Source organism: Canis aureus, chromosome 38 (genome assembly GCF_053574225.1).
Source record: "Canis aureus isolate CA01 chromosome 38, VMU_Caureus_v.1.0, whole genome shotgun sequence".
NCBI classification, from domain to species: Eukaryota; Metazoa; Chordata; class Mammalia; order Carnivora; family Canidae; genus Canis; species Canis aureus.
In genome coordinates this window covers 410,217-420,579 of record NC_135648.1, presented here as the reverse complement: position 1 = coordinate 420,579, position 10,363 = coordinate 410,217, and the positions used below count along the sequence as shown (strand labels likewise).

Here is a 10,363-nt window from a genome sequence, read left to right as displayed (position 1 = left end):
GTGGGAAGCCAGCAGGTGCACCGGGCAGGTGCGGCGTCAGGTCCGGGAGCAGGTGCGGCAAGCAGGGCAGCGCCTTGGGGCCGCCTGGAGGAGGCAGCCCGGAAACACCGGGGGGCGACGCCAGGCCTTTCCTCCGCCGCAGATCCGCGCGGTTCTCCGCCCACGTTCCTTCCCGTCGGACCACCTTCCCATCCGCCCCATTCACAGATGACCATCACGTCTTGCTGGGGTGGTTTCCCCGCGTCTGGTGCCCCCCTCGCCCCGCAAGCCCTGTGGAATCCTTCTAAGATGCACGTGTGATCATTAAAGCAGGCCGTGGGTTCCCCTGACACGGCCCCTCCAGCCCCCCTGGCCTGGCCTTGGGCTGCAGCACAGCTCTCCCTCGTGCTCCAGTCCCCGCACACCAGGCTCCTCCCCGGGACCCCTCCCTACAGAAGCACCCTAATGAGCATCCTGGCGGGCGGCACCCTGCCCCCCCGGCATCCACCAGAGCCTCCAGCCACACTCCGTGCTCCCTGGGGGGCTCCGCCGCACCCTGCAGCTCTCTGCTTCCTTGGCTACCAGCAGTCCAGTCGAGTGAATCTGCTCCAAAACTTCAGCCTCACACCACGGTTGCACCGTCGAGCCCCTCCGCACCTGCCAGGCTTCCGCTGTGGGACTTGGTTGGGGGAACGGGTGCGACGTGTCCTCCGGAGGACTCCCGCTAATGTAAAGTACTCGCTGCGCTGGGAGCTGGAGGGGGCACTGGGGGAGCTGGGGCGGGAGGGCAAGGCGCTCCCTCGCCTGACTGGGCCTGTAACCGCAGTCATCCAGGTTCTCCGCCTCCCGGGGTACGGCTGACTGGCCCCTGACATCTGGAAGGCACCCAAACACTAGCTCTAATGGGCACGCGGTTAGTTTCCTGGAAGCCCTGGGGTCGCACGATCCCCGATGGGGACTCTGCTCCAGCTGTGCTGCTTCCTGCAGGCCCCAGGTCCTGCCCCTGGTGCTGCAACCAGGCTCCCCTGTTTTCTTGGGAGGAGAACCAGCCACATGGCTCAAGGCCTGCCGACCTCCGCGCTGCTCGCGTGACTCTCAGAAGCCTCAGAGACGCTTGTGCACCGGCAGGACCCCCTTCCCGCTAGCAGGCTGCCAGGGAAGGGAGCTCGCAGCTTCTGCTGTCGCTGCACTGCAGCCTCTGGGTGGGACGTTCCTCCCATTGGAGCCACCGTTGGCGGACCTGGAAGGGGTGAGGGAGCTTTCGTGTGTCTGGCTGGGGCCCTCCACGCCAGTGAGGACAGGATGAAGGGTGAACAGCCCCCCGGAGTGCGATGCCTGTGCTCAGACCCCAGGTAGAGTCCTCGGGCGCTGTCCCCTCCCTCCACACCCCCCACGGTGGAGCAGGTGTTCCACAGGCCCACGGAAAACTGCCGCTTGGCCTCCAGGGCCCCAGGATGAGACTGGGTGTGGTTCACACAACGCGGTTCCCGACACAAGACCCTCCCATATCTCCCGCCCTGAATCGTCCGCTCTCCCCTTTAGCACGGGGGCAGCATCAGGGGCAGCATTTTTGTCCGAAGAGCCAAGTTTCCAGGTGAACTAAAACACGAGCCTACCCGGGACATCACATTCTGCTGTTCATTCCGCAAATACATGGGAGCAACATGCATATGGTGGTTTTCAGGGAAACAACAGCACAGACGTTCCCGCTCTCAAGTCACCATCGGCCCCGGGGTGGGGGTGGGGCACACGTTGAGCCCCAAGGGCCCTGCTGGACTTCCGCATGCATGGCTTGGAGGTGCAGGTCAGGGTCCCAGGCTCAGCCTTAGGACGGGAGCGGAGCACACGGGGAGGCAGGAGTGGGGAGACGCAGGGCGGCGGGGGGTCAAGGAGGAGGAACTCCTGGGCTCCTTGCTGCGCAGTGGGGGCGGTGGACAGGCAGATGGCATGGGCTGGAGGGTGGGCTGGCGGTGCTGGCAGTGCCTGCGAGGGGGGTGATGTCTGGGTGCAGGCACTGGGCCACGGGGTGCGGGCGGCCCCCTGAACTAGGGGAGGGGATGAGACGACCAGAGGGGACCCCAGAAGACAAGAGCGGGGGTGGACTGGGAGGGAGCGGCCGGCAAACAGCAGGGCCCTGGGGGAGGGTGGGGAGGGCGCAGGGGTGGGGGCTGGGGGGGTTGCCTAGGGGGAAGAAGAGGGCAGGAGATGGGGGGACTGGGAGGGATAGGACAGGGGATGTAGGGGGGCCGGGCATCGTGGGCTCTGCAGGCCGAGGGTGCAGGGCTGCGGAAGCCGACCCGGCTCAGGTTGGTAAGCCCGGCTGTCAGGCCAACGGGAGACAAGGCCGCCTGCGGGTCGTGCGCCCCAAGGACGCAGGTCTGTTCTCCCGCAGGCCTGGAGGTCAGAGGCCGCCAGCCGGGCCCCTCGCGGAGGCTGCAGGCGGGAATCTGTCTCGTGGCCCTGAGTGGCCTCCAGAGGCGGCCTGGACTCCTGGGCCCGGCCTCCCCTCGTCTTCAGAGGCAGCCACATGTCCCTGTCACCACGGAGAGCATGAGGCTACGTGGCACCTCTTGGGGGGGGCGTCGCTCAGCCTGCGAGGGGGTCAGTCCGCTGGCGCCTACTGGGTACCCGGTGGATCATCACTAATAACGTCGATGTTTCTGTGCTGAGGAGATGAGGAGCCTTGGGAGAGACGTTGCAAACCCGAGAGAGACTCGGGAGCAAGGCCGCGGCCGCGGGGCAGCAGGCGGGGCGGTGCCCACAGCCCTGCAGAACCTCCCACGGCCCTGCAGTCCACTGTTTCCACCCTGCTCCTTCGGGTGCCCACGTGCAGAGGGACCGCGGGCCACTCGACTTCAGCTGGCGGCCTGGCCGCCTGTTCCCGAAATCTCACCTCCGACCTATCGTGTGTCCCCATAACTCCCCCCTCCTTGGCTCAGCCTCCTTTGCAGATCCATCTTGGATACAGCTTTGGGATGAAGCAGCAAATGAACTAGTGGAGGAGCAACTCTGGGGGATCCCTGGGTGGCTCAGCGGTTTAGTGTCTGCCTTTGGCCCAGGGTGTGACCCCGGGGTCCCGGGATCGAGTCCCACATCGGGCCCCCTGCATGGAGCCTGCTTCTCCCTCTGCCTGTGTCTCTGCCTCTCCCTCTGTGTCTTTCATGAATAAATAAATAAAATCTTAAAAAAAAAAAAAAAGAGCAACTCTGCAGGCAGGGGAGGGGGGCTTGTGGGTTTAGGGGGATGAGGACGGAGCCGCCCCCAGCCTGAGGCTTCTTGCCCAGCAGCCTGTGTCCGCGGGGTCAAGGGCACGGACTTCGAGGAACAGAAGCAGGTCCTGCAGGTCAGAGGGGTTCTTGGAGTGGGGGGGGCAGGGGCGCCACCAGCCCCGGGGAGGAGCGCGCACTGCCTGACCCGGGAGGTGCAGGCGGAGAAGAGCAGAGCCACGGTGCGAGGAGCCTTGGAATAAGAACAGCCCCACGGTGGATTTTTTTTTTTTTTTGTAAAGTCAAATGCCTGGTTGTAGGATTTCTGCACGACTTGGAGCAAACCAGTGCACCTCTGGAGCGGCGCTGCCTGCGGGGGTTAAGCCGGCCGGTCAGCCTTTGCCCGCAGCTGCGGTCCTGGGTGGTGGTCACTGGCTCTGGTCACCGGCTCGCAGACCGTCGATTCCTGAGCAGGGGCCCCGCGAGCTTGACCTCCTCTCTGTTCCACGTCGGAAAGTTCGGGGACTCTACAGAGACGGGAGGCCGGAGGGGGTGGCGGGCGGAGGACGTGCAGATGCGTGTGTGCATGTGTGCGTGTGCGTGTGTGTATGCACGGATGGCGGGAACTGGCTCTGCGGTGATGGAGCCCAAGCCTCCTGCTCTGCCACCTGCACCTGTGATTCAGCCCAGGCCCCAGGCCCGAGGCCGGCGGCACTGTCACGGGTGCAACAGGATGGCGGTCACAGCTCACGGGGGCCGCAGAGACGAGAGGCGCCGGCACAGCTCAGCTCTGCAGCGGGGAGACTGTGTGGGAAGATGGGCTTGGGGCGCAGCCACCGCGGGGCCTCTACGGAACACGGCCTCAGGCTGACCCCAGCGCATCCTCAGGGGCACGGGAAGCCCAGGCCTCCGACTGCTGGCGGGAGCTTCCGTGGGGTCACGGCCAGGGGCACGCGCGGGGCTGTTTCTGCTCCGGGCACCGGGATGGAGGGAAAGCTGAGCACAGGGAGGCCACGAGTGTTGGCTGCAGGGTCGCTGCTCCGAGACAGAGAGGAGCTCAGAAGTGCAGGACAAGTGTCCCCCCGTTCCAGGTCCTGCTGCCTCCCTGGGCGTCCAGCCACCCCCGCCCGGGGTCTGCTCCCTCCCTGGGCCTCCAAGCACCCCCGTGTTCCAGGTCCTGCTCCCTCCCTGGGCATCTGGGTACCGCCACCTGGTCCCCCAGAGATGCAGGCCCACTGGTGGTGAAGTCGACGTGTGCTGGGTGCGTCGGTTTTGTTTCCCCAGAGATGCCAGAGGGGCTTCACCATGACCCAGAGGGGAACGAGGAGCCACGCGGTCCTTTCAGACATCCTGAGTGCTTGGCCGTGTCCTGCAGGTTGGAAACCCGAGCAGGGAGCATGAAGGAGACCAGCAGGCCTGGGGGGCCATCGAAGGCCTTCGGTGCCCCTGGAGACGTGAGTTGGGGCAGCCGGTCAAACCACAGCCCTGGGGAGGCCGCGGACTAGGACCTGAGGAGCATGACAGGTAAGGGACGGGGAGGCCCAGCCTGCCGCGGAGCCGAGAGGAGCCCCAGGGGTCTGCAGCCGGGAAGCAGAGGACACACGGACGAGGATGCTGACGGGCCTGGGGCTCGGCTTGCGGGGGCGGAAGATCGGACCCGCACACTTTACACGGTGACTACACGGTGCGTGACTCCTTCCTCAGTGAAGACGCTAAAAAATAAAAGAGGACAGCGATGACGTGTCCTAGTGGACGCGGGGAGGAGGGGCCGGAGCGCTGAGCGTGTGTCCACGGTCACTGTCTCCGTCAGCTCCTCAGACAGGTGAGGGACGTGGGCAGGTGGTCGGCAAGGTCCCGTGCCCGTTTCCCGGGGCTGGAATCAAGTGCTGTGCCCCCTGCAGAGGCTCTGGGGCAGCGTCTCTCTGCCCATCCGGCATCTCCTCCTCCTCCTCCTCCTCCTCCTCCTCCTCCTCCTCCTCCTCCTCCTTCTCGGCGGCGTGTCCGTCTCTCCTGCAACTCGCGTCCTCCTGTGTCACGAGGGCGCCTGTGACTGTGTTTGGGACCCAGTAGGATAAGCAGGAGGGGCACCTCCCCTCCAGGTCCCTAAGTCCACCCGCCTTCTGCGTGACCGTAACACCCCCACGTCCCAGGGAACTGGCACAGACGTCCAGGGAGGTCATCCCGGGGTGGGGGAGCCACTCACAGACCCGGAGGAGAAGCAGCTCAAGGAAAGCTGCCCGGCCCTGTATCCTCTCTCCTCCCCGACTCTTATTTAAAATGACCTACATTTGTGTCCTGTTTTATGGTTGAAAGGTCCTTATGCCTCATAAGCTCCTTCCAGTCCCATAAAAACCAGTACGCGTTGCATTACTGCTTTAATTCCGTCCGTGAGGCATAGGTGGGGGCTCGGGGAGACGACGTGACCCTACGGAGGCCACAGGCGCCGCACACATGGAGGGCTGTGCTCCGACAGGAGTCCTCCCGCTGGCACCACCTGCCCACCTCTCGAGGTGGCTTCGGGAGTCCCGAGGCCCAGCGGGGGAGCTGCACCTGGAGCTCACGAACACCGCGCGTTTCATGTAAAACGAGCGTAAGATGACTCCAAGGTGGGGGGCGGACGGGCTGGGCACCTGGGAGCCAAGGATGCACATGGCGGTGGGTTCCCTGGGCCTTCATTTTGTCTCGTGCATCGTGGGTGGGGTGCTGGAGAAGCACTACGAGGGGCGTAGACCAAACAGTCTCAAGAAAAGCCTGCGGGGCTTTCTGTAGCCAAACCCTGGGGAAAGGGCAATCCCGGGAGACATCAAGGTCTTAGACCATGGTTGGCCTACTCGAGCCAAACGTGGTTCCACCCCCACCTGTGAGCAAAGACCAACTGGGCATCCCAGGGCCCCACTGTTGCCCAGCTGGAGTGAGGCGCCCCTCCCCATGCCCCACCCCGGGTGGGGGTCCCGGGCTTCTGCATTTGCCCAAAGGTAATGGGGTCCCCACTCAGAGGTAGCAAAGTGCCCTTCCCGGTCACCTGGGGGCCCTGAGGACCCTATCCACCCAGCCGTCAGGCGTCACCGGTCTCCCCGACCCTGCGCTGATGAGGTTAGGCAGAGAACTTGGACCTTCACCCCTGCCTGGCGTTGATGTCACAGGAGCCCCGCCAGAACAGGAGAGCTAAATAGGATCCGGAGTCTCGGAACACCCAGATGTCCCGCAAGCAGAGCCGTACGGCACAGCAAGAACCACAGGAAAAAGTCTGATTTAAAAAAAAAAAAAAAAAAGGATGCTAACAGCAAGACGGTGCAGAGACTGGACGTACCCAACAAGGACTCTAAAGAATCATAAAAATGCTCCAACAAGCAGCTATGAATAGTCTTGAAACAAAGAAGAAGCAGAAAATCTCAGAGAAGACGTCGATGACACAGAAGGAGAACCACCTGGAAACTTTGGAACCACCCAGTAGGATCACCAAAGTCAAAGATGGCCAGGATGGGTGCGGAGGGGCCGGGGAGAGCGTCTGCGGCCGTGAGGACGCCGCGTCCGGCTGAGCAAGGCCGAGGAGCGGTCGCTGGGCGGGCAGCGCAGGCCTCCTCCCACCCGCGCGCCCTCTGGGTCGTGCCCGACCCTCCAAGCCCAGAGCCCGGCGCTTCTGGACGCGAATTCCCACCTATTTAGAGGAAATACTTAACGAGGTCGCCCGGACAATGGAGGCGGAGCGGGGTGCAGCCCGCGGGAGGCCTGTTTTCCGCCCCGTCTCTCACTGGGAGGGTGTGGACACCCTGAGTCTTCACGGCCTAGGGCGATTCTGCGGCGCTTACGGGAACCTCCGCGGGTGACAAGCTGCTGTAGAAGTACACGCTCATGCTTGTTCTGACGCCCGCTGGCTGGTTTTGACTTGGTCCTGTGTTGCACACAGTCGGCCCTTGGGGTACGCGGGGTCTCTGCTATCTCTGCAGCTCCCTGGTGTGCGGGGTCTCTGCTATCTCTGCAGCTCCCGGGTGCACGGGGTCTCTGCTATCTCTGCAGCTCCCGGGTGCGCGGGGTCTCTGCTATCTCTGCAGCTCCCTGGTGTGCGGGGTCTCTGCTATCTCTGCAGCTCCCGGGTGCGCGGGGTCTCTGCTATCTCTGCAGCTCCCGGGTGCGCGGGGTCTCTGCTATCTCTGCAGCTCCCTGGTGCGCGGGGTCTCTGCTATCTCTGCAGCTCCCTGGTGCGCGGGGTCTCTGCTATCTCTGCAGCTCCCGGGTGCGCGGGGTCTCTGCTATCTCTGCAGCTCCCGGGTGCGCGGGGTCTCTGCTATCTCTGCAGCTCCCTGGTGCGCGGGGTCTCTGCTATCTCTGCAGCTCCCGGGTGCGCGGGGTCTCTGCTATCTCTGCAGCTCCCGGGTGCGCGGGGTCTCTGCTATCTCTGCAGCTCCCGGGTGCGCGGGGTCTCTGCTATCTCTGCAGCTCCCGGGTGCGCGGGGTCTCTGCTATCTCTGCAGCTCCCGGGTGCGCGGGGTCTCTGCTATCTCTGCAGCTCCCGGGTGCGCGGGGTCTCTGCTATCTCTGCAGCTCCCTGGTGCGCGGGGTCTCTGCTATCTCTGCAGCTCCCTGGTGCGCGGGGTCTCTGCTATCTCTGCAGCTCCCGGGTGCGCGGGGTCTCTGCTATCTCTGCAGCTCCCGGGTGCGCGGGGTCTCTGCTATCTCTGCAGCTCCCGGGTGCGCGGGGTCTCTGCTATCTCTGCAGCTTTCTGCAGGTCTACCGTTATGGCCAAATGAGAAGAAGAACAATAAAGGGGGTTCGGGGGCGCCCTCATGCGCAATCGGGGAGCCCTTCCCGACCTGGAGGCGGGGCGTGAGGGCTTGTGGACTAGAACCTTTGATTCAGACCCTTGCCTCCCACTCAGGTGACGTCACAGAGCCTCAGGCGCCCCGCCCACCACCTGGGGTGCATCCATCAAGCCACCCCGTGACGACATCCATCCCAGGGCGGCGGGCGCACGTGAGCACCAGGGCTGAGGACGCGGGGAGGGGCCGCCGGCCGTCTGGGGTGTAGCCGTCGGGGCAGTCTGCGTCCACACCCCTCGGCTCCCCATGTCTTCCTACAACTCCCAGCCTTCCTGTGGGACAAGGGCACCCTCGCCACCGCCATAGCCGACCCCGCCTACCTGGTGAAGGTCCTCTCCTTCTCTACGCTCTTGATGACACTCGTCGTTCTCCTCATCCTGGTCTGGAAAGTCACCAAAGACAAAGGCCCCGCGGTCAGAGCGCGGAACCTGCGGAAGGAGGGGACCTCGCTGGCATGAAGACGCAGGGGCCCTGCCGTGGGCGCCCCTGAGGGCCCGCCCGGAGGCTCAAGGGGTGGGGGGAGCCTGCGTCCCCGAGCCCCTGCCTCCCTCGCCCTCCGCCGCCGCGGCCTCCGGTGAGGCGGCGCGTCCCTTGGTCCCCTGTCCGGGCCGTTCCCGGGTCCTCTCTCTGTGGATCTCCCAGACGGAAGCCGTAAATGGCTCTGGGTTTCTGCGTGAACAGAGAAAAGGGGAGCACAGAGGGCCACACACGGATGTCGAGGCCCGGGTCCTGTGTCAGTGGGGCGGGCTTGCCTCGGGACGGGCGGGAGCCCCGGGGAACCCACGGCTCACGGCCCGGCTCCAGGAGCTCACCGCCCCGAGTCCTGGGCTGCAGGGTTGTCGGACTCCAGGAATGTCCTGTTCTAACCTAGTGACTCCGTCCTAAGCGGCGGTTCCCGAGCATCCAGCGAACTGACCCGCTTCGCAAGTGGCGTCCAAGTTCAAGGGCCCGTGCCCTGGAAATGCGCAGTCTCCCTCGGGCTTGGGTGGCCCCCAGGGGCATTTGACCATTTGCCCGGAAGGAATTAGCAGGGTTTTGGGGAAATGCCTCGGTGTCCAACCCCAGCGTTAAGCCTCCCCTTCCCCAAGAGCCCTTGCTGTTGCTTAGAACCCTGGGGCCGTGTCCCGGGTCTCTGACCGTCCGCTTCCCCTGGAATTGGGCTGCGAATCTGCATCTGGACCGTGGCTCGGCCACGCGGTCCCACCTTCACCCGTAGACTTTAAGGAGCCTGGTCACCTGGTGCTGATGACAGGCCCGGCTCAGCGCCAGACCCAAGGGGGGCCCACCCGGGCCAGCAGGGCTCCCAGCTGTCTGCTCCGCTGTCTCAGGAGATGTGGCTTGTTCCATGGTCCGTGAGCTTCGGCGGGGACGGAGCACGGTGGGCCGGCAAGGTGCCCGGAGACCTCAGGGCGGAGCAGGACGCGCCTGTCTCTCCTCTGCACGTGGGTCCCTTTCTCCGAGGCTGTTGGCATCGTCTCCCGCCGCTGCTGCACCCCGACTCCATCCAGCACGCCAGCTTGGGAGGCAGAGGGAAGGGTGGGGCCTTGCCCTGAGTGTGCACGGCTTCCACGCGTGGCTCAGGAGGAGGGCTCCGTGGGGGCCCGAGCGCGCCGCGGGGTCGGCCACAAGGTCCTCGGCACCCCGACCTTCGCCGACCCGTCTCCCGCCCTGCAGAGCCTGCGGTCAGCCGTCAGATGCTTGCAGAGCGCGTGCCATGGGCCAGGCTGAGTCCCGGGCGGCGGGGCTGCAAGGGGAAGGGGCCCCATCTCCCCAGCGCACTGAGACCCAGACGTCGGGGAGGCGTCACACGCGGGCATGCCTGGTTACAAACCCAGACACGCGCTCCGGCCTTACGGGGGGGGGGGGGGGGGGCGGCGTGTGGGGTGTGAGTGTGGAGCTGGCCATGGGCCGGGCGCCCAGGTGTGCACGGGAGGCTGCGCGGAGGCCGACCCTCCGGAGCAAGACCAGCACCGCGGGGCCGTCAGGGGTGGAGTTGGTTGTGTCCATGGAGAAGGACGGACAGGGCTTCTAGAGCAGAGAAGGACGCAGGAGGACGGAAACCCGAGGGCGGTGGAGGGGTGGGGGGTGCATCTCGCAAACCCTGGAGGGCAGGTGGCCCCAGCCGCTAAGGCCCTGCGGTCAGCAGCCAAGTGCGAGTGTGACAGGCCGCTCCCTGGGGCCCTCGGTCACCCCTGCGCCCCCCAAACGTCCCGGTTCACGCGCCGACCGGCCGGGCTGCACTGCAGGCCTAAGGCCACCCGATGGCAGCAAAGGGCCAGCAAACTGGGCCTGGGGGCCACAGGAGGTCGGGAGCCTCCCCCTCGGGCAGGACAGCTGGCCCCAGCCCCCCGCGGGGACGG

The 10,363-nt window shown here is 65.4% G+C and overlaps 1 protein-coding gene across 1 annotated transcript; it reads left to right on the top strand.

The window, feature by feature from the left end:
* Nucleotides 1-7,970: 7,970 nt before the first annotated feature.
* SMIM42 (small integral membrane protein 42) lies at nt 7,971-9,112 on the top strand. The gene is made up of 2 exons (XM_077886655.1): nt 7,971-8,010; nt 8,163-9,112. The coding sequence occupies exons 1-2, from the start codon at nt 7,971-7,973 to the stop codon at nt 8,459-8,461; spliced, it is 339 nt and encodes a 112-aa protein (XP_077742781.1). The 3' UTR covers nt 8,462-9,112.
* The last annotated feature ends 1,251 nt before the right edge of the window (nt 9,113-10,363 follow it).

What these genes read in the sequence shown, in the direction of transcription:
- SMIM42 (XM_077886655.1), top strand. Translation starts at nt 7,971, where the DNA reads ATGCGCAATCGGGGAGCCCTTCCCGACCTGGAGGCGGGGC. An exon ending in TCCCGACCTGGAGGCGGGGC is followed by an intron (nt 8,011 to 8,162) that starts GTGAGGGCTTGT and finishes GGCGCACGTGAG; the next exon opens with CACCAGGGCTGAGGACGCGG.